Genomic DNA, 24,758 nt, shown 5'->3' on the forward strand with positions numbered 1-24,758 from the left:
ATGACCCAAGGAAATTATAAGATTGGACAAATCTTCTCTTTAGAATCCAGAAGGTCTTGGATATGTTGATCGAAGGAGATAGATGTAATCCACCTTTTAAGCTAGAAGGACTTGGCTAGGTCATAAAGGACTTTGACCCAAAGGGTGAATAGTCCAAAGGCAAATTCCCTCCAAAAGCTAGAAAAAATTGGATGCCTAGACTAGGTCATGACCAAAGGAGACTGATACCTTGCCTAAGGATCCTTAAAGGAGTCAAGGACTTTGGCCAACCCTGGATATATGAGTTACATTGCCCACTGCAAGATGGAGTTATCTATAGACATGCATCAATATGGCAAGCTCATAAACTCTTATTAAGGAAGGAGAAATTTCAGCTAATGGAGAATTTGTTGCAGCCAAGGAGAATATCTTCCTTGCTAAGAGGGAGTGTTGATTTTTGTGTAGCATCGGGAGGTATTCCCGCATGCCAAGAGGCCTCCTAAGTTGGTCCAAAAAAAATTATGATAAAATAAACTTTATTTTTTGGGTTTCATGTAGGCTCAAAAGGAACAATTCGGCCACCATGAAAGGGTGTGCCCCTTGGGGTAAATGCACCCATTCGATTTTTATATATACACATGATGTGACACTTACATTTGTTTCACTCACTCATTATCTATCTTATATAGAAGACATTTGTGGGAGCAGAAAAAGTCTGCAATCGCTAAAGTTAGGACTTGGTTCTTGGCACAAATTTCTAGACATTTTATTGTAAACCTTGCTGAAGAAGAATTTCTCTTAGAAGAAGAATTGTTGGGTTTTCTCCTAAGTTTGGGTTTCCCCGGGAAAATTTTGTTGTCTATATTGTGCATGGTTGTCACTTTATGAACTTTACTGTTTCTACTGTTTTCGCTACTTTACTGTTGAGATTTTTAGTGTATAATTGCTTAATGATCTTACATAAGAAGAATTGATTAAAGATCATTAAAAGTAATTATTAGATCAAAGATTTAATTTTCTAGTTTGCATCTTTGTAGAAAATTCAACACAAGCTGCATGGATGCATGCTTGATTTTTTCATCGTCGTTGTCAATATTGTAAATCTCAAAATACTCCTCTGCCTTATTGAACCATGCTACATCGTGTTTCTCATTACCGTAAAATTTCGACAACTCGAGCTTTGCTGTTCATTGGTATGTGACAATCGGTTGATTGTATGAGGGAATTTGGTTTGAAATCATCATATTTTGAAGATTTGGTATACTGTTTTGGAGATCCTGTATGGTAGACAAACGTGGAGATTTGAGAATGTGATGTGAGCTTGATGGAGTTGACGTATTTGAAGAGTCTTGTTGTTGGGTGGTTGCACTATTCTTTGATTGGAAGATCTGGCTCAACATACTCATCACTTGATTGTGATTTTGATCAACCAAGTTTCGTAGGTCTGCTTGGTCTCTCTGAATGGCGCTATAATCTTGCGTGAGCTGATTCTCTAAACTGTCTTGTTTCGCTTGTAGCTTCATAAATTTCTCGTCTTTCTGGTTGAACCTCTTCTCAAATTCGTCCAATCTTTTATTAAATTCGCTCATCGTCATTGTTTGAGTAACTGGTGGTGTGTTCCGTCCTAGTTTGACTTATTTTATATATATATATATATAAATATTTTATATTAATACTTAGAGGGCTTTAATGATGATACAAACGAATGCCAACAAACTATTGCGGGGAACCGATATAACTATTTTATATTAATATAAGTTATATATATATATAATTCAATTCGACTTAACTGTAACTGTAATGTAATCTAGTACTTAGAGGGATTTAATGATGATATGTACGAATGGCAACAAACTGTTGCAAGGAACTGATTTGGTGGCTCTAAATCGACGGTGGATTTGAGGACAACAGACGATGGGGGAAGGGAAGTGCAGTAGTGTAGGGACTGCGGACGATGGGACAGGGACAAGCGGTGGAACAGGGCTAATGGATGGCGGAACATGGTGATGTGGCGTTGATTGATGGCTACAATGACAGTCGGTTTGACCAATTGATCAGATGCAGGTGGTTCAACAGACAGATGAGTGGAATGACGATGGGACAAGAGGGTTGTGGGGGAATAAGGGAGTAGAGCGACAACATAGACCAAGGCAATGCGGTTAATGACAACAATGGACAGTATCTGAACGAGATAGTAGTGGAGGGCACAATGGACCAGTTTTGTAGCAAGAGCACTAACGACAATCTGGCTTTTGTACCAGATGAAGCAACAAGTTTTATTAAAAATAAATAAATGAGTGAGAGATGCTATTTTACAATAAAGGGCTTTGCCTTAAATATAGCTCGAGGCACCTTTCTTGAATAGTCATGACCCTAGTCATGACTTATTATAACTAATTATTAAGTATTATATTTTATTTACAACAAGCCTCCCCCTACTATGAAGAAAGCAAGTATGCTTTTTGGAATTTAGAAAGAAAAACAACCCATTAAGGATGGAAGAGGCTCTAAAATTCTCCTAGCTGGAGAAGGTGCTGCCCATTAGGTTGTAAGGGGGGCATAAACTATCAACTGTGTTTTTGAGCCAAAAATTCTCGAAGTCTAACTCATGGAGATAAATCTGTGCTTGGTGCTATCATGGATTGGTGTTTGCTATGTCCTAGACTCCTAGTATGAGCACTGAAACCGCCCAAAAGTGTGATATCCCTGCAAGAAGAATTCTAAGATGTCTCCAGGTATAAATCATGAAACAAATCACCATCAATATGAGTGATAAAATATGAGAAGGCAGCGGAGGTTAACAATCTACAATGAAGAAATCCTGGATGTGTGGGCCCTTGTGAATCTGGAACCACATATATCTATAATGTTCAACCAAAGCCAACACTGATATCTTCGAGTATAAACGACCATGGATGAGACAAGAAGTGACCCATGCATCCACAAGCACCCCCAGATCTCCTGTCTCTTATTTGGAAGCGAAGATCCAATAATTGGCAGAAGTACCCTTGAGATGTACTTGGAAATAACTTCCTAGAGGTTACCCCAAAAAGACCAAACCATGACAGTACAATTCTAACAAGCAACAGCAATATCTGTTATCACTCTGGCACATGTGAACATTTTCATTTAGATGGCCAAGGACATGTCCATTGTAGAGGAAGAGTGTTGTGAATGACTGGCTTAAGGTTCTGGATTACTGCCCATTTTTTGCCCTTTTGTGTTGCTGCAACTCACGTTCAAGCCTTCCTAAGCTCCTTCAGATCTTTGTTCTAAAAGATCATATTGGGGAGCAAGAAGAGCAGCCTTTTTCTCTTAAAGCTTGGAAAGGATCCTCAGCTGACCAAACTGGATGATGAAGGTAGCATGCTGATTCCATGAGAAAAGTAAAAACCATTTCACAGAATCGGTTCCACAAAATCTGGATGTGGACCCAGTCCAAATGCACTTTGGGAGGAGTGATCGCAAATCGTGCAACAAAAATGAAAGAAAGAACAATGCCACCACATAAAATGTTTGGGTCAGCTAAAACTACCTTTCTTTAGTAAGTAATAAATTAGGGATTTTAACAAGAGAAGTGCCTGATTACCTCAACAAAGACTTGTAACCTTGTATGTTATTAATGTTCAGTAGACCTTCTTGGTTTTGGTGAATGTTGGGAAAAATAAATTTTATGGATTCACTGGTTATAAAAGACAGTATTAGCTTTCATTTTGAGGACATTTTTGCATTTATTAACCATAGATTATATACTTTGAGTATAGTTATGGTGATTTTGTAATACTGTGAACTAACATCTTATCATTTTTAAGAGTGAGTTTGTGTGGTTTTTGTTTGACGGTACTCATATCTGAGGTACTGTTTTTTCTGCTTTTTATTGCTCATAATCACGTGCACAGATAACTTTAGAAATTTGTTTTGCAGTTTTACCTGCTAGGTTTTTATTTCACGTACTTGATTGCTCTATTATGTTATTTTTTGATCTGGGGAAACTGAGTTGAAACCTTTGAGTAAATTTTAAGGTTAGACACAGCTTCTGGAACTAACTAGTTAAAATACAGTTGCAAAACATGGAAATGCATTTCTAATATCTTTTTTATCTATGTTTTGTTCCCTGCAGTTAGTGTTAGTGAAGTAGAAGCTCTGTATGAGCTGTTTAAGAAGATTAGCAGTGCTGTGATTGATGATGGTCTGATCAATAAGGTAAGCATTTTACTTTGCAGCACTCCTTATAATTGCAATATGGCTAATTGAATCGAGTATTATATATTGTTATGAATACAAACTATATACAAACTATATATAACCTAGTGCAGAGTGTTAATTCATTTCTGAATGTACTACCTGTAAACATGTGCCTAATTACTCATCATCCTTGTAATTAGGGACTAAGTAAAATTTGGTGTCAAATCCCATGTGTAACTTCTTGAATGTAATTTTTGTGTAATGTGGTATAAGAGGCTACCTGACACCCAAGATCACATGCCTTCATGGTACCTGAGGATCTCATTTTCATATATAGGCATTTAGAGTTTGGTGAATATGGTTTTTACTATCTTCCTAAGCAAGTCTAGTGTCCGATGGTATGGGAGTTTAGTTTAGCCTATATCATGCTTCATTGATGATTATATCAATTGGTGTTAGAGCCTTATGGTTAGAGTCACAAAGTTGCCAACATCGAGGAAATCATATCTCCTACAAGTCTCCTTAGCTAAGAAGGGACCAAAGCGTTTGTGGTTGTATTAGTTATTGTTGAGGTTGTTTCTTAATTGAACTGCAATGAAATTTTTTTAACATCAACCCTACTACACTTATATTTGGTTGGACTGTCATTTGCCTCCAAATATTATCTATATATTATTAGGACTGCTTTTTCGAAAGTGTGAATTGTGTAGGAGTAATAGGTGTAGGCTGCACATTGTGGTGAACAATCCCTTGGACAATTTAGAGTGGTAGCATGTGTTGTGCCACATGATGCTCTCTAAGATTTTTTGGTCGTATAGTGTTGCAGTGTGACCTAATTGTGCATGATGGTCACACTAATACTTTTTTATGCAACCTTGCTCAATGGCATTGTCATGCAAGATATGCCACAGTAAGATAACTTGGAGTGTGCTGGCACTCTGGACAAGCAAATTGTTCTTGTGGATCATCTCCTCTGTAAACCTTGTCTCTTCCATTCCCCCTTTTCATATATCTATATGGAATATAGACAGATGATGGAGGTGAAACACTCTTATCTTCTTAGCTAGGTTATCTTTATTGTTCTTGAATTTATATATAAATTTCTATTATTAGGTCATTTTATGCTATTAATATGACGTGTATCTTCTCATTTAACAAACTTAAGAGTTGATTTGCAACCCAAACAACCACACCATTGTCTTCATGTGGAATTGATTGATTTGTTAAGTTTGGTTTGTGTCAATTTTTTAAATTTGTGTATAGTGAAATAAACTTTGTAATTTTTGTTGTGGTTGCTTTTTTAACAACCGTGCTTTCTTTTTGGATTAAGTTATTGTTAAAGCATTATGCTTCACGTAATTACAGAGTTTTGTGCATAGCTGATGGTTAAGACTCACTTGTAGACAAAAGGATATGGAAGATGAATTGAAGAGCCAAATTGATGTGCTTGAGCTAGAAATCACCAATCTTAATGTTGAAATTGTGACTCTAGATGACCAAATGACTTACATCACTGAAATACTACAAACTTTCACAACTTCTGTCACAATAGGAGATGGAAGATGAATTCAAGAGCCAAATTGAAGTGCTTGAGCTAGAAATCACTAATCTTAATGTTAAAATTGTGAATCTAGACGACCATATTGTTGGAAAATTCAAGGTGGCAGCTTATTTAATCATTTTTCCTGAACGCTAATATTTGCTTGTGAATTTAGATAGTCTTCTTGTGTTCTTTATTTAGATCTTTTCATCAAACAAATATCAAGAACAAAAACAGTAACAATAGAGTACACATAAATTAGGCTCTCAGCCAGGGCAAAACCACTCCAAGGGGAAAACCCGAAAAATTCTTCTCTTCTTATAGAATTTGCTTCAAATGAGACAACATAAACCCAAACCCTAACCAAGTCCTCCTCCAGGTAGCAAGTCAGCCCTTCCAACAAGTCCTTCCTTGATCTAGCACCAGCTAGCTTCAAACTACAACTTCGACCTACTAGCTTCAATACTTCTACTTTGACCTGTGAGTTTGGCCATGTAGCAGCGGCAAAAACCCTATTCCAACTTCCTCTTGAGACCTTCCTTGAGCAAGATAGCTCCTCCTAAGGTCAACAAGGTCAAGACAAAAGATTCTTCCCGTTAGAAAATCAGAAAGGCAAAAAGATTCTCTTATATTGATAATTACTTGTGATATTCTTGTAGTCTTATTAACTTTCTTTATGTTCTTCTTTTATCTTCTTTTCATCAAGCAATCATCAAATCAAAACATGAAGATCAACAACACCACTAGATGTAGGTACTCAGCGAGGGCTAAAATCCCTCTCTAGGGGAAATCCTAGTCAAACTCTTCCACTAACCAAAATGAGATAGACCAAGACATTAGACCTAACAAAAAGACCTTCCTCCTCCACCAAGTCAGCCTTCCAAGATGATTATGCAAACTTCAGTAATCTCCTCTTATCTAGCAACTTTAGCTCAACAACAGTCTAGAATTTCGGTCAAACTACTCCATAATTTCAGCCCTCTTGCAACTTCAACTCCTTCGCACGTGTGAGACAAAGAGAGAAAATTTCGACTTCTTTTTGCTTGATAAAGACTTCTTTCTCCTTTGCTAGTTTTTCCTCCTCCTTCCTTGAATTTTGCACCCTTTTTTTGCTTCTAGCTATTGCGTATAGAACTTGAGTGAGTGTCTCTCCAAATGAATCGAGCTCCCTCTATTTATATTGCTTTCATGAGGTCGAATTCCGTTGACGAGGCCGACTTGTCCTTATTTGAGGCTGACTTGGTGGAGGAGGCCTAGAAGACCTAATTTACATAAAAAAATTTCTTTCTTGACACAAGAAGCCCAAGAAGCATCTTTTACATGATGACAAGGACAAAGACTCTTGACATAAACACTAGAAGCCTACAATGGAGGCTTTGACCTAAAAATCATTGACCCAAGCATGAAACCCATGCTTTATTAAGTCAATTTCTTTTATAATAAAAATTATGTTTCTTTCTTTTGAGAAATACATTACATCATGACTCAAATACAATTATGAAGACTGACACTACTTACGTTTTTCAACACTCCCTCTTAACTAGGGAGGTATTCATAATTACATATATATACAGACTCCAAAGGTACATGGAAGATCTCAAAATTATATGCTCTATAAAGAGTTCACAACACACGCAGTGCTACAGATTAGATAACTGACCAGGGTACTTTAATCAGGGGGGACTAAGTTGTACTTAAGCTTTAACCACTCTAGGTACCATCAGGGTTTTAAGCTCTAACACCAACCCAGGGATCTAGGTGCGTATCCAAGGACATAGCTCCATGATCAACGCCACCCTCCCTACTTCGAGATCTAGACATCAACACATAGGCTGACCAAATGTCCTCCCAAGCATCTTGTTGCCACAAGATGCTTCATCTCTCCTTATCAACTAAACTAGATATATATATCCACCACTCCAAGCATGCTTCAAATGTTCTATCTTTTGACGGAGAGTTTTGATGCTACTTATATCATCATTAAGTTATCCAAATACAACTTGTCATAAGCTTTCTTCTTTCATTTCAGTAGCACCAAATACAACCTCAGTACTACTCAAGTCTTTTGTTTGCAAATCCATCAATATTCATTCATCGATTTCATTCTTTCTTCAAGGGATTCATTATGACTGTCATAGTATGCCCTCCCTCTTAATCAGGGAGATATACCCATTCTTTTATCCAAGCTCCCTCTCAACCTAGGGAAAACTACAACACCAGATATACTTCATTCTTTCTCATGTCATCAAGGTCATTTTGATCATCACCATTCTTATAGCTTTCTTCATCATGCTCATCATTGTTGTCATCTTCAATTACGAACATCTTCAACATCTTGAAGATTATATACTTGCAAAACTTTAATAGCAAACCAAATACAAATATACGAAAGCATGAAGTCAATTATATCAAACTCATGTCATTACAATGGAAGCATCGAAATATTCAAGCTTTTGACATCAAATACCTAAACCTAATTAGGTTCATAATTAACAATAGTCACATTTTTATATTCTAGCTTTCAATTACATGCTAGTGTTTTATCACAAACCCTAGACTTCATCATCGAGACTTTAAGCAACTTAATCAAGATATCAATCCAATCATAGCACTATACATCTAGGGCTTCAATATTATTTCCTAGAATTCATAACAGATTCTACTAGGGTTTTGTCACAAATCCTAGATTTTATTAATCAATAATCAAGTTAGTGCATCACACACACACACATAGGATTTCATTATCATGCACTAGCATTTCATATCAATATCTGCTAGGTAAACCCAATATACAAACATTAATACATCGAAGTTGGATATACAACAATTTTGACCAGGTTAGGGTTTCAATCATACAAACAAATATACAGTTAGGATTTCATTCCTAGGATCTTACTTTGGCTATTACAAGGGTTTTGTTCATAAACCCTAATTCACTAAACCATAAAAATCTAAGGTTTCATTATATAACCTAGACATTAACAACAAACCCTAAAGGACTAGGGTTTTATAATCAACATTGACATACCCTTAGTATAAAGAGGCTAGGGTTTTATAGTGAACCCTAAAAGTTAGGGTTTCATAAACAAATGATCAAACCAAAATGGCAAGAGATAGTATAACAAGGGTAGATTCAATCTAATGATTAATCACCCTAACAAGAATCTCTATGATTCAAAACCTTGGACATAAATATGCCAGTAATGTAAAGCAAATTTTCAAAAGAAGAATGATCATACCTTTTGTCTGAAGAAAGCCGTGTAACAAAATTTGTAGTCTAAGACATATCTTGAGTTGTTCTTTAACAAACCTTGTAGGACATCAATTCTTGAAGGGCTTCTTTTGCAACAAAACTTCTTTCATGATTCAAGTCTTTCCTTTGAAGTCTCCTCCATAACCTTTGTGTATTCTGCAAGCTTTCCTATCGAGGAAAATATAAAGAAAATTTTATTAGTATAAAATACAAACAAATCTCGATGTGAGGAGGAAACCAAACATGAAAGATAAAACAAAGAACAAATGAAATGAATAGCAAAGGAAATAGAGAACTATGATACAGATAAATTCTCCTAAAAGCATCAACTACCACTTGGGTAAGTGAAAAGAATTATTGCTTGCTACTTCATCACTTTGATATGGCTTTGTTATCGCAAAATTTAGTAGGCCTGGTGCAAAGCTCTACTAGGAAGATCTAGACATTATGGCAACAAGAGATTGGCCACCATTGTCACCTTAGCGGACATACTCCAATTGTTTAGTTTTAAATTAATCCTCAAGGGAGGCTTCCCTATATAGATCACCTAAAGGACATTCAACAAGAAAGGATTAAGGTAAAGCAAGGTCTATAATTGGGATAAGGTTTCCATGGAGCCTAGAAGGCTAAGATACTCTTTACTAGAGTTCAAGTACTCTATCCTTAGACTTCTTAAATGGAGTAGTGATCTATTATAACCAAGGGTTTGAGAGATATTCAATGATATGGCTTGCAATGTCATATAATAGCTAGAAGAAATTACCTTTCAAGCATAGGTCAACAAAGGAACGAGGCTATTCATTAGGCATGCAAGGTTTCAGGTATACAAATCAGGTTTTATGGTTGAAAATGTAGAAAACAACGATATGATAGATGGTGTCAGCCCTGGTATTAGGGTCTTATCATGCAATTAATGCTAGGTTTTGTTTTTTCCAATTATCAAACACAATCACTATTAAGTGGGAAATAACACATCAAATAAAAATACTATTTAGAAAAATTTCAACATATACCTAACCCTAGTCCAGATACCTCGAATTTAGAGAGAAGAAAGAGAATAATTATAGAAAATGTTGATCAACAACTACTTGACTAGTGCCTCGATCTATTTGGGCAATGGAGTCTTTTAGGGCAAATTTAGTGAAGACAACCTTGATGAAGAGGGTGAAAGAGCTGGAGTCTCTTCTTGCAAACCCTAGTGACTTCCTTGGATGAGAGAAACTTACGTTCAAGAGATGCACATATATGAGTTCTCATGAAGGATTTAGGGAAACCACCTTTACATACCATCAAGGGTTAAAGATATTGCAATTTTAAGAAGGGTCACATAGAAACCCTAATTCACATATTATAGCATGCAAAAATTGGCAAGATGAACAATAAAATTACAAAATTTCCACAAGAATCTCTTCAATCTATCCCAAAAAAGCCTCCTCATGCAAAAATCCTCCTTGAAAGACAATTCACACCATAAATTTACATTGCGACCAAGTAGAAGAGAAGACAAGAGCTAGTGCGCACTTTTAAAGGAGGAGTGTGATGAATAATGATGATGAAAATGAAAAGTGACTCCTTTTTATTTATATGAGGGTAATTGAGTGAGATTTTCATAATTTCTCAAGCAAAGCCCTTAAACAAGTTTACTTGAGCATTGAACTTGGTCAAAGGTCTCAAGTTGACCTTAATATAGCTCTAAAACATAACAATATCCCCAAAATAACCACAAGTGGGAGAAAAAGGATCTCCACCATGACATCCTCCTCCAAAATAGGTAATAACGCATGAAGCGAGGCAATGGTACAAGAGTGCTCCTCACTCCAAGAAAACTCAATGTGCATGTATACATCACCAAAGGCACCTCTTCCATCATGACCAATGTTTTAAAACTCCGACTCCGACTCCGACTCGGCCGATGGTCGATTCCGACTCCGACTCCGACTCGGTATCGACTCGGCCGGCTCGATTTCAATGACTTGGTCGTTGTAAAAAATACATTAAATATTTATTTTTTTATAAAAACACATAATTTTAAAGATTTTCATTCATGTTTCCAAACACACAGCATTAGAATATAGATAGAAGACAACATATGATCAAAGTAGGCTCATGAATATATCCATTATATCAAAATGGCACCCAATGCATTGTCCAATACATACACGATGATGATATAGAGAACAAAACAAAAACACATAACCAAGGAGGCTATAAATGGCTTGTACAACAAAACTCCGTAACCAGTACTACTGGCTACTGCTAGAGTTTCCAACATCATCTGGCTCAGTGTTACTTGGAAGTTGGGATACACGATGATGATATAGAGAACAAAACAAAAACACATAACCAAGGAGGCTATAAATGGCCTGTACAACAAAACTCCGTAACCAGTACTACTGGCTACTACTAGAGTTTCCAACATCATCTGGCTCAGTGTTACTTGGAAGTTGGGAGCAGGAGCAAAAGTGGGGAGCGAGAGCGAAAACGGGAGCGGGAGCAATATTTTCAGAAGCTCCTGGTTTGGGAGCGAATCCCAGAGGAGTTCGACAACCAATGTCACTAACATCAAGGTACATAGAGGGATTGGTGCTCTTGATTAAATACGAGTTCCATACCCTAATACATGACAAAATTCAATAGAAACATTACAATCCTCCAATCCTGGAATCCTGAAAAACTGATAAGTCTGCTGGATTTTGAATGAAATCTAAAATTCTACTTTCTCCATATGATATCCAATGAGGCCGAAACCACTCTCAAACATCCTGAGTCATTTCATGGTAATGTTAAAAATTTAAGTAAAAGGATGAAAATGAAGATTAAGGAGAATGTCACTTTTACTTTAAGAATTTAACATTACCATGAAATTTGAATAGCATATCAATAGTAGAGAGCATTTGAGTGTGTTAAATAGGGTTTGGGAAGGGGAAATGGACCCCAAATAACATTTAACTAATTCATAAAACACATTAGAGTCCAAACCAATCAACAAACACTTCAAAATTTCATTCAAAAAATGTCAAATCGCTGTTTTGATGGGGTTACAGGCCACTGGTTATGACTCGGCCGAGTTAATATGGAAACGGCCGAGTTGGCCGAGTCAACCATGACTCGGCCTACTGAACCGTTTCCTCCACCGAGTCACATTTATGGGCAATGAAACGGATCAACTCGGCCGTTTCCGTTTCGAATCGGCCGAATTTTAAAACTATGATCATGACATCATCCGAAAGGAGGCTTACGTCACCCTTCCCATGCATGTAGGGATGATGTGGCACCATCTATGGCAAGTGTTGGCATCAAAGAGGGATGTGCTAGCCCTCCCAAGTCATATTAGTGACAACCATTCTCATTTGGGCTTTGGATCAAGGCATCATCCATCAAACAGGGTCAAGGCCAACTTGGGGGCATCCTGGCTCCATTTGGGCACATCATCAAATAGTCCAATGCTCAAGCTTTCAAGCTTAGTGTTTAAACTTTCGGAGGCACATCAAAAGATGTAGAAGTGTGTGGAAGCTGCTCTAGGCCCAACCCTTATCTCTGGAGCGACAACGTTGGGGCCACAAGGTGACATCTTCTCTTAGAACGGGACAAAGTACCCCTTGGAAGGTGTTTAAGAGGAAGATCCTTCAAGGGATCTTTATTGTATTTGTGAAACCACTTGAACAAAACCTCTCAAGATCAAGTGAGATCAACATCATTAGGAACATAAAACCATTAAAGCATCATCATGGACCATATCTAATGGTAACAACATAGAAATACTGCACACAAAACTCTCTTCAAATGTTTAACTATATCAAGACCAGTAAACACGTTACCTCAGTTATGTTAGGGATGATTAGGTAAACAACCTATTAGGTTTTTCCAGTCCCCAAGGGGAATGGCATGCCTTAAGTTGACACGTCAATGCATAGTTGTGTGTGATATGGTGGCCATGGAGTGGGAGAAACTTCAAGGAAGATACCATAGCCATGAGATCAAATGATGGGGGCACACCATCTAGAGTGTAATAATATAAGGAGAGGACAATTGTGGTGGCATGATTTACCGCTTTCCCTGGCCTCCCTTTTCCACCCCTTTGGTGCACCTTTTACTTTAGTCATTTATCTTTATTTGGTGCATAGCTTAGGAGCCTAGGTTTGTTTCCTCTGGTGTTCCTTTTACTTTAGTCATTTATCTTTATTTGGTGCATAGCTTAGGAGCCTAGGTTTGTTTCCTCTGGTGTTCCTTTTACTTTAGTCATTTATCCTTATTTGGTGCATAGCTTAGGCGCCCGAGCTTGCTTTATGCTTTTCCAATACCCCTTTAATATGTAGCAGTTTCTCTCTCATCGAGGTTGGTAGATTCAAGAGTTTCTTTACTTTAGGCAAAGCATTGAATGCTTGAGGAACTATGTGATGGCTAATGAGGGGGGTAGAGCTCATGTTAGGATTTTTTTTTCCCGCGCGCTATATATGTCCCAACCATCTTTTACATTTTATTTTCTTTCCATTGTGGCTTTATATGCTTTTATTGTTCGTTCCACTGCATCAAACTTCGGGGCCCTAACTCAAGCATGTGGATATAGGGTGCCAATCCCAATGACGAATGACTATCAACCCAAAAAGTGGAGATGGATAATTGGGAGAGATAAATATGGATTACCTTGGACACGCTATATCAATCAATGCCTCCCTAGTAGTGCTCTTTCTAAACCTCAAGGCCTTAGAAGAGGATCCATTGGACTAGAGTCGAAGACTAACCTCTAAAGTGAAGTGTGGGAATGAGGATACAATTGAGATGGTCCAGTCATCCAATTTTCCCTGTGATCCATATTAATATGCCCATAACATTAAATGAAAGCACATGATTGCTAGAATGGTTAGAGTACCTGCCGATAGATGACCCACCTTCCTTCAAGAAGCATGTTAGATGGGTGAGAGCAATGAATGGATCAATAGGTGGAGATCTATGGCATAATGCTATCTGTAGACCACCATAGGGTTGTTGGCTGACTGGCTATCAAACGAGGAGATTTTTTTTTTCTCATGGCTTAATCATTGTAACAAACAAGGTTCGTTCTTACAAGTTAAATACCTCATAACACTTGGTATATGAAGATGTCCATTGAGGATATAAGTATATATATAAAATGTATGAATGAGAATATGAATTGGTTACAACTAAGGGTCTCATATCTACACCTAGTGTTGGAAATTTAACTAGTTTTGGTCTTCATAATTGTTGTTGTGCTCATTTCAATATGTATCTTATCTAACAAACATAAGAAGAAAAGAAAAAGTTATTATTTTTAAAAGCACGAGTTTCATGTTCATTATTAATGGTCTTCTAGGTAAAAGCATGTTCTTCATGCTTCTAGGGTTTGTTAGGTCATATGATTTATTGTCATGAGTCAAGAGAGTTAACATCATGTTTATAAGACCCTTCTGGACAAAATATATCTTGTAAAAGAATTCATTTTGAGTCTAGAAAGTCCTGGAGACCTCCAAAGTACAAGTCAGTCATGGAAGCTTTAAGTTGGCCTAAAAGGGAACTTGACCCCTTGGTAAGGCTATATAAAGGAGCATATTCGACCTCATTTGGTACTCACTTCACCACAAGTTCGATCTCTCAAGAAAAGGTTTGATCTAAGGCTAAAAGAGGCAAGGAAGGAGGAGCGAAGGTCTAGAAGGAAAAAAGTCAAGGAAAAACTTGTTTTTGGGCTCTATCTCTCTCACACGTGTGAAGAACTAGGGTTTCTGCAGCTACAAAAGAGGCCGAAATTGTAGGCTTGAATTTCAGGAAGATCAAGTTGCAGGAATGAGTTGCTGGAAGAGCGAGTATCTTGTTTTGACTTTGTTGACCTTGGAAGATATTGTCTTGCTCAAAGGAAGGTCCCTTGAAGAATTGTTTCATTGCTGGATTAGGGCTTTTGCAGATTGAAGTTACAGGTTGAAGGTGCAGTACAAAGTTGTTGATTGCAGGGTTGAAGTTGTAGCTAGAAGCTGGTTGGTGCAGGATTGAGCTGTGCTAAAGTGAAGGGCTGACTTCATAATTGGAGGAGGACTTGGTCTAGGGTTTGGGTCTTTGTTGTCTCATTTGAAGATTCTATAAGAAGAGAAGAGTTTTTTGGGTTTTCTCCTTGGAGTGGTTTTTCCTTGGCTTGGAGCCTGACTTTTGTGTTCATTGTCTTTATTATTTTGCTCTTGATATTTGTTTGATGAAGAAGATCTAATAAAGAAATACAAGAAGAATAATAAAGTTCATAAACAAGTATTTTTTTCCAAGGAAAAAAACGGTAACCTTTTATTAAAAAATTTAATGAAAAGTTACACTAGCAGATGCAATGAAGCATTCCGTAAGAAGCCCCCTGGGCTCGAGTGCTTTCGCACCCAACACAGACGTGCAAAGAATATGAGCTGAGAAAGGAAGAGAAAAGAAAAGAAATAGACATTTCAAGTTTTCCTCCCCTTCTTCTTTTCAACCTTACGCCACTCTCCTTGAGTGGGCTCGGCCGAGACAATGACTAGCTGGTTTCCAGCATATTGAGAGCCTGTTTCTTTGTCTGAGTCTGATGTGTCTGAGTGATGATACCGTTTTGTGCCTCCCATGTTTTGGTCCACGTTTGTCCTCTGATCTTGTGAAGCCATGTTGTCTGATGGGTGTTCCTGCTGGTTCTCTGTTTCATCTTCCTCTATTGTGGTATCATCCTCTGCTGCTTCTGTTTCTTCTTCTTCTTTTCTCCGATGGGTATTCAGTTCTGCTGCTTTCTTCCTTACGACGTCATCTATGTTCTGCCATCCTTTTGGCTTCCTTTGGTGCGACCTGCTTTTGTTTTGACTTTTGCATGCGTTAAACAGATGACCTGTTTGTTGACATCCCCTGCATCTGAACGCTGTATTCTCATAATCCAAGGTTTGCTTCCACTGTGTGTTGTTGAAATTTAGAATGATGCTATCAGGTAGTCCTTGGCTAAGATCTACCTCGACACATATCCTGGCAAAAGTAAAGATTCCTTTTATGTGTCTCTCTGAATCAATCTTTAGCATTCTACCAAGGGCATTCCCTATAGCAAATAAGGCCTTGTAGTGCCAAAAATGAATCGGAAGGTTATGCAGCCTTACCCATACTGGCATCCTTGATACCACCATGGTATTGGCATCAAACTCCGGGAACCATGGGGTAATAAACAGTCCCGCATTGCCCCAGAACCAAGGCCCTTCATTTAGGATTTTTTCCTTTTCTTCTTCTGCATGAAAAGTTACTATGAAAAAACCCTTTGAACATAATTTTATTTGACAATTTTTGGACCAGACCGTGTAGATCCATTGATACAAGGCATCGGTTCTCGGCCAGAAGCCATTAAATCTACAAATAACAGCCTTTTTCTGTAGATCTGAGAATAAGTATTCTACCTCTGGTAAATCCAGCGAGATGGATGGGCTTTCTGGCGCTTGATCCACAATGTACTGCCCTGGGAGTGTTTTATCAGTTATTGCTTCTTTCATCTTTGGGGCTTCTTTCCCTTTGGCTGCATCGCGATAGGTACCTGTAGGATTTGAGGTAGCTCCTTTAGATCCACCTCGCAGTCGGTGATTGAGGGTAATAGTTGAATCCTTTGCCACCCTGTAATGCTGGAGAGTGAGTTGGTCCTGCAAACAGTACCCAGAAAAAGTGAGGATTTGTAGTGCAGCTGGAATCCCGATTTTTTCCTGGATTTCCTTTTTTAGCTCCAAAACACTCATCGGATCCCAGATCTGCACACAGATGTGTCTGCCATTTGTTGATCTGATAAAAATTTGCTTCAGATCCGTTGTGTATTCTGGATCTGGCCAATTTTTGTTTTGTTTCTGTCTGGGATTTACAGATCTATACCGTGGCATGCCAAAACGAGGCTTAGGGTCTGGCATGCATCTCTTTTCTTCATAATCACAAACAAAATTCCCATACCTGAGCATGAACTGCTGCGTCGATGTGGTATAAACCCAGATCTGCGCTGCAGGGGGCATATAAGTCTCATAACGCCGTGGAGCCAGGGCCCTACTCCCATCCTCAGCTTGATCTACAGCTTTGCCTTTTAAAAACCGTCCTCGGTCGACAGATCGAAACCCCGGGATTCCTAAATGGCCCATGAAAGCTAGCAGATGCCTCTTCTTTTCATAGTCGCAATCAGATTTTCCATACCTGTACGATGGCATATCAAGACGCGTCAGGGTGAAAAACATTTGTTTTGGGGCCGAACAAAAAATTTCTGATGCCGCCGTGGAGTATTCTAACTGCACCCTGAAAGAGGAGGAGCGCATATTGCTATGGATCAGTGCGCGAAAATCCTTTCCATCCGCCAAAACGATCCAGAACCCAACAGGGGCTCCGATCTCAGGATATCCATCGGCCAAAACTCTATGCGATTCGAAGCAGATCAGGGCTTTCAGCTCCGCGGCGGCGCAGAGCAAGCTTTCAGAAACCCTAAACCCAAGAATCGCCTCCATCGCCTTACCTAAAAACCCTAGTCCAAATATTATTATCAATATTTCAAAATCTTGAGCCGAAACATCTACATGTATTAATCATATAGTAACATCGTGTTCATAAACAAGTATTAAGGTTAAGGAAAATTGGAATTAATAGCTGCCGCATTGCATTTTCCAATACCTAGGTGGGTACCCTTTCATGAACAATCATGTCTTTTGAGACATGCCTCCTCAATGTACTAATCATTGTTAACTATTAATTATTAATTATTTACGTTCATAACATTGCCTTGCCCTTTAGGAAAGTTGCCCTTAATGCTTATTACCCATGTTGCGGGGGAGCGCCCCCCCCCCCCCCCCCCCCCCCTTCGAACCCGCTCCCGAAGCGCGCTCCGGGCGGGAGCGGCTCAGGAGCGCGCTCCCAAAATCGCTCCCGTAAAAAAATTTGCGCTCCCTGGTCTGTTAGGGAGCGATCGCTCCCGCGCTCCCGGAGCGATTTTTAATGCCCGGGAGCGATCGGGGAGCGATCGCTCCCTGATTGCTCCCGGGCATTAAAAATCGCTCCGGGAGCGGTTCGGCGGAAAAAAAATCCGCCGGACCCGAAAAAATTAAAAAATTTAGAATTTTTTTTTTTGTTTTATAAGGCCAATGGGCCAAAAAACATTCATTATAACTTCATTGAGCAAGTTTGGAGCTGGAGCAAGAGCATTGGAGCGAAGATCAAGTGCTAAGGAGCGAGGAGCAAGTGCCAAGGAGGGAGGAGCAAGCCTGCAGAGGTAAGTAACTTAGTAATCTAGTTAGTTTAACTGGTTAGGTAGTTAATTTAGTTGATTTAATTTAGTTGTTTGAGTTTAACTGTTTAAAAATCATGTATTTAAATTAAATTAATAAATTAAATTAATTAATCCCAATAAATTAAATTAATTTGCAGATTCAAGACTCAAAACCCTACAAACATCAAACACCATGGACCTGGCGATATTTATTGGCATTTTCCTCTTCCTGGTCCCTTTTATGGTTATTATGGTGTTGGAGAGTAGGAAACGAAGGGGGCCCCAAACTGAAGAGGGGGATGAAGAAGCCGGAGAAAGTCAAATGGGTGAAAACCCCAGTGAGGAGGAGGTGGAGGAGGGTGAACATGACCCTCAAAAAACTAAACAAGACCAAACTCCATTGTGGAAATATGTTCACAGGGCTGAAACAGGGAGAGGGGGTGGAACCACTAAATTTCATTGCCCCCATTGCAACACTGATTACACAGGTTCATACACCCGTGCTAGAAGACACCTCTGCGGGAAAAGGCCATGGGATGGAGAGAAACAAATAGGAATCAAAACTTGTGCAGCGGTGTCAACAGCAGATAGAGCCAAATACATAAAGGAAGAGGAGGACGCCCAATACAGAACAAAAAGATCAAGGGGTTTCTTTGAACCAAGCTCACAATCACAAAGAACTCCTTCAGCATCCTCCCAAGGCAGTGGATATGGACATGGAGGCACAGGGTCATCATCTTTAAGGCGTAGAACCATATCAGATTTCCTTGATGAGGGGTGTAGGAATGATGTGGATTCAAAAGTTTACAGGTTCCTCTATGCATGTGGGATACCATTCAATGTTCTACGCTCACCTTATTGGCACGAAATGGTTTCTGCCATAAATGATGCCCCTACAGGATACAAGAGCCCTGGGTATGACAAGGCAAGAACTGTTGGCCTTGATCATGAAAAAGCAAAAATATCACATTCTTTGAATAAAATGACAAGTTCTTGGACTGACAATGGGGTGTCCATTGTATCTGATGGATGGACAAATGTAGAAGGCAAGCCATTGATAAGTGTTCTTGCTGTGTCTGTTAGTGGTCCCATCTTTCTAGCTGCACATGATTACTCAGACAAGTTCAAGACCGCTATCAACATTGCAGAAGCATTACTTGAAACAATTGAGCGTATTGGCCCATACAATGTCATCCAAGTCATCACTGATAATGCTCCTAATTGTAAGGCAGTGGGAGCAATTATTGAGGATAAATACCTGAACATATTTTGGTCTGGATGTTTGGTTCACACATTGAACCTTCTGTTGCATGATATTGTCAAAAACAAAAATGAACAATACCAATGGATTGGTAATTTGTACAAGAAAGGAAAACAAATGATAAAATTTATTACAAATCATAGCAATACCCATGGCCTTTTCCGCAGTCACTCGAGATTGGAGTTGCTGAAGATTGCGAGGACTAGATTTGGTAGCTATTACCTCACCTTCAGGCGCCTTTTGAAGGTAAGAGAGGCATTAGCTAGCATGGTATCAAGTCCACATTGGCAGGTGTTAAAGGAAAGGGCTACAAATGTAGCTGACATGGCAGGTTTTGAAATGGTGGAGGAGGCCGCTCTTGATGGGCAGTTTTGGACAACTGTGAGGCAGGTATTGGATTTCACCAAGCCAATTTATCACATGATTCGGTTTGCAGATACAGACAAACCAGTGATTGGCGAGGTGTATGAGCAAATGGATACCATGTTGGGGGAAATAAAAGACATTGTTCATAATAGAGATCCCAACTTGTACAAACTGATTCATGATTGTGTGTGTGAACGGTGGAATAGGCTTAACCTTCCACTACATTGCTTGGCGTATATCCTTACGCCAAAATACTACTCTACATCTTGGTTGGGCCAACCTGCAGCAGGGGGTGGGGTTAGGACCAAACCCCATTTAGATCAAGAGGTAACTAAAGGATATCTGGAAGCATTAGAAAAGTTGGTGCCTGACAGGGAGGAATGTGCAGCTGTGCGCCTTGAAATAGGCAGATACTTCAGTGGCACTGGTTTGTATGGTAACTTCCATGCAATGGACGACAAAGATAAATTTGATTCTCTCACATGGTGGGAAACATATGGCGGCCACGGACTTTTGCCAAAATTGGCAAAAAAAGTTCTTTCACAGGTTGTAAATTCTTCTTCTGCAGAGAGGTGTTGGAGCACCTACAGTTATATACATAATGTGAAAAGAAACAGACTCAACGAAAACCGAGCAGAAAGCTTGGTTTATGTGCACTACAACTTGAGGTTGTTGAGTCATTACTGTGATCGGGCTAATGAGGATCCCACATATAAAATTTGGGACAATCACCCAGAGGACGACAATTTGGAGGATGGCATTGTACATATTGAAGAACTAGAAGAGGAACTTGTAAGGGATGAAAATGAAGCAGCTGCAGCAGCCATGCCACCTCCACCTCCACCATCCAGTAGCAGTGCTCGAGGTCCGAGTCTTGTTCCTTTGCTGTCGCCACCTCCATCTACACCCTCGCGTGGAGGTTCTAGTTCTGGTCGTCGGTCTGTGCGGGAGACTCCTAGAAGACCACCACGACCTGCTTATAGCCACATGTAGATTTACAGTTTACTTGTCTTTTTTAGTTTCTATTAGACTTTAGTTTTCATAACTGTTGAGTTTTGAGTCCTTGACTCTTGACTCTTGACTCTTTCATATCATTATGATATTTTTTGTAAACATTATATCACTGTGACAATGAAAATTTGAAGTTTGAAGTTGGGCCTTGGCAATTATAACTCATTGGTAATGATTGTGAATTATGAATATGATGCTTTGTGAAAGACTAAAGTTGTTTCATTTCATCTCATTATTCATGTTTCATTTTATAAATTTTTAACATTTCATATCATGTTAACAGTTAGAAGTTAGGACTTAGAAATATCTTTGATATTACTTCTTGTAATGGTTAAACTTAGCTTACAAGTACAACATTGGTGATCAATGATGATAAATGTTATTGAATTTTCAATTCTGAAAGCTTGAAGTTGAAACTTTAATATTGAATTTGATGAATCATGATTTATAAGACTCAATATGTTGCAGTTGTAATATGTATTTTACTAACTTGTGGACATGGTTGATGACGATTATAATTTCTAGATGATTGATGTGATATGGTTCAATGATCAATTTATGTTTTTTTATGTTTTTTATGTCTATTTCATCATTCTACATGTTTTTGTTGACATATATGTATCAAAAATTAAAAAATATATATATTTTTAAAAAATCGCTCTCGGATTCGCTCCCAAACCGGGAGCTTCTGAAAATGGTCGCTCCCGCTCCCGTTTTCGCTCCCGCTCCCGTTTAGGGGTGGTATTTCATGGGAAACCCCAATTTTGGTTGCGTGGTCCCGCTACCTTCTCTGCCTATATTACCCTCTTTCGACTCATTATTACCCCATTCATCATTTCTCCCACTTGGGTCTACATTCCTCCACAGGGTCCACATAGGGTTAGCTTGCCCCTTCCCTTTGCCCACACCTTGGGTCAGGCCTGGAATGATGCCTAGAGGTTGATGCAGCTAGAAAGAAAGATAAAAGCATATCTGGTTACATTCAACAGGAAAATGTACTACAAAATGCAAAAGATGGTTGGGACAAACACATTTAGCATGTGGGCAAAAGCCAACACATGAGCTCTACCCCATCATCATGGCCATCACCCTAGTTCCTATAGGTTCCATGAGCCTCCTTCATCACATAGGAACCCATGATTGTCCCAACCCCTGATGGGCAATGAATCGCCCTACCTTTAAAAAGGGGGTATTCATTGCCATATCTTATGCATCATGCTCTCACCCCTTTGAGCCCCGAGCAGTTAATCAAAGAAAATCATAAAAGGCAAAAGGCATATAAAGAAGGGTGGAAAAATCAAGGTTGGGGCACTTCTTGTAACATGGTTTCTCCCTCCTATACATTATAAACCTAAGTGTGGGCTTCCATTTTATTTGCTTCCCTTGTACCCCAACATGTGGCCCAGGGCTACCCCTTCTTATCCCCTACTCCATTCACATATCTGTTGATTTCTGGTAGCATCGAATGTGGTGCTCTAGCCTCAATATTTTGTAGGGAGGCTAGGACACATGCATTCTAGAATACCTAGAAATAGTTTAGGGAAATTCCACCCAGAAGAGGCTTAATTAAAATTATTAATTATTTTTAAGGGATGCCTAAGTCTAAACTTAAGAAATTAAAATAATTAAAGTGTATTAATTAAGCTGGGTGTGAATCTTCTAGAAGAAAATGAGAATCAAGCCAAGATGATCCGAGCCATTGATTAGAATATAATCTGAGCTGTTTATTGATCAACGAGAAGATTATAAGAAGAGGCTTGGTGGGCATTTGGAAAACACATCCAGTGAGATCAAGAGATCAATTTCTCAAGAGAGCAGCGCAACAGTTGCAGGAGAAGTCATCGAGGAGATTTCTTGCAGTGAGGGGTAGGGATAGTTTTCTGGTTGGAGAGTTTCCTGATCCAGGGATACATTTCAGAGGGGGAAGAGAGAGATCTAGAAGAGGCAGTGTAGAGCCACGCTTGGCAGCGTAGAGCACAGAGGCCTTGTGGAGATTCACAAATTTGTTGAGGAGCAGATCAGATCCAGTGCCAGGAACTGGGGTGTGAGACCCGAGGGCCAAAGGATAGAGCACCCAGCCAGCGGATTGATCAGCCAGAGGGACTGACGCAGTCCTATCAATTGTGACGCAGAGTAGCGTAGTGACTGTGCAAAGGCAGCGTGGGGCTAGCCATTTAGTGGCTGGATCAGTGTCGGATCTCCAGTGATAGTGTGAGGTATTTCTCACTAATTCTTTGCTAGTCAGATTCTCTGTATCGGATAGCCAGTAAGGCATCCAAAGATTGTATTAAAAAACTACTGCATAATAATTAAAACCCTCAGCTGCTGCAATGGTTTTCTCACATTGGGTTTTTCCGAGGACATTGTCCAAAAACAACGGTGTCAATTGTGTGTGCTATTTCCTTCTTGCTCAGTACTTGTTTCCACAGTATTTTATGTTGTGAAGGCTGCAGTAGATTTTATTTCGATGTTTACTGTGTAACACTGTAAATAACTTGATTTAGAAATTAACAAGTAGGAGAAATCTAATCAGTTGCTGCAGTAGGGAATCGGGTAACTAATTTCTCACATGGTATCAGAGCGTAGGTGAAGCAGGAGAGCAGAGCCGGAAGAGCCCAACGCTGAGCTGAAGAGGGAGATCGAAGAGCTGCATAGGCAGCAGATCGAATCCCCAGAAGGATTGCGCAGTCTAGTGCCAGGAGGGCAAGATTCTCAAGGAAAAATCTCTCTTTGAGTGAGGCGACAAAGAGAGATTTTCCAGATCGAGATTTTTCAGCGGAAAAGGGAGCAACACAACAGCAGCTTCAGCGAAGAGCAGTGTTTAGGTGTGACACAATTTTTTCTGTAGTAGTTGTTGGGCTAGAAAAGCGTCAGAAAAAGAAAGCACACTAAGGGAATTTCTTCCTCAGAGGACTTACAGCGAAGAAGTCCAAATTTTCCAAGTAGAGCAATAATGGTTGTGTGTGGGATTTCTCACTCCAGAAGGGAGTGCGAATAGTTGGGCAACAACTACATAGAGGAGGAGAAGAAGCAGTTCGATTTTTTCAAGAGAGATGGCATCAACAGGATTGAGAGATCAAGATCAGTTGGACGGAGCCTCCAACTATGTGATCTGGAAGGCTAGGATCCCCTGCGTTCTAGATGAGCATGATCACAATGCAAAGTCTAGTAACAGTCAGAACTCAGACGACAAATGCATCATACTGAACACATTTAGTTAAGTATTTTGGAAGTTTTTCCGTTGTAGATGTTGCAGTAGTAGCATCAACAGAGTTGCAGTGCAGATGCAGTAGTTGACAACAGTTCAGGAGAGTTAGTAACAACACGGATGCAGCGTAAATCAGAGTTGCACAGTAGTTGGTGGGCAGTAGAGCCAGACATCAACAACACAATAGGAGGTGTTGCAGAGTCAGGGTGATGCTTTAGTTGGTTGCAACACTAGAGCACATTCCTCGCTAAGAGGGAGTGTTGATTTTTTGTAGCATCAATCAAGATTTTACAGGGAGGCTAAGACACATACATTCCATAAAACCTAGAAATCGTTTTGGGAAATTCCACTCGAAAGAGGTTTAATTAAAATTATTAACTATTTTTAATGGATGCCTAAGTCTAAACTTAGCAAATTAAAATAATTAAAGTGTATTAATTAATTAAATTGGGTGTGAATCTTCTAGAAGAAGACGAGGATCAAGCCAAGATGATCTGAGCCATTGATTAAAATCTAATCTGGGCCGTTGATTGATCAACGAGAAGATTATAAGAAGAGGCTTGATGGGCATTTGGAAAACACAGAGTGAGATCAAGAGATCGATTTCTCAAGAGAGCAGCGCAACAATTGCAGGAGAAGTCATTGAGGAGCTTTCTTGCAGTGAGGGGTAGGGGTAGTTTTCTGGTTGGAGAGTTTCCTGATCCGGGGATGCATTTCAGAGGAGGCGGAGAG

At 39.3% G+C, this 24,758-nt stretch overlaps 1 protein-coding gene across 3 annotated transcripts in view; it reads left to right on the forward strand.

The window, feature by feature from the left end:
* LOC149175562 (calcineurin B-like protein 3) overlaps positions 1-24,758 on the forward strand; it is a 201,958-nt gene that overhangs the window by 73,793 nt on the left and 103,407 nt on the right. For all 3 annotated transcript variants that reach the window (XM_089419710.1, XM_089419712.1, XM_089419711.1), the window contains one exon: positions 4,100-4,182. In XM_089419710.1, coding sequence (XP_089275836.1) covers positions 4,100-4,182 — 83 coding nt within the window. The remainder of the gene's footprint in view (positions 1-4,099; positions 4,183-24,758) is intronic.

This window comes from Pinus tabuliformis, chromosome 4_1, assembly GCF_031772625.1.
Source record: "Pinus tabuliformis cultivar Carrire ecotype Pingquan chromosome 4_1, CPIR1, whole genome shotgun sequence".
Taxonomy (NCBI): domain Eukaryota; kingdom Viridiplantae; phylum Streptophyta; class Pinopsida; order Pinales; family Pinaceae; genus Pinus; species Pinus tabuliformis.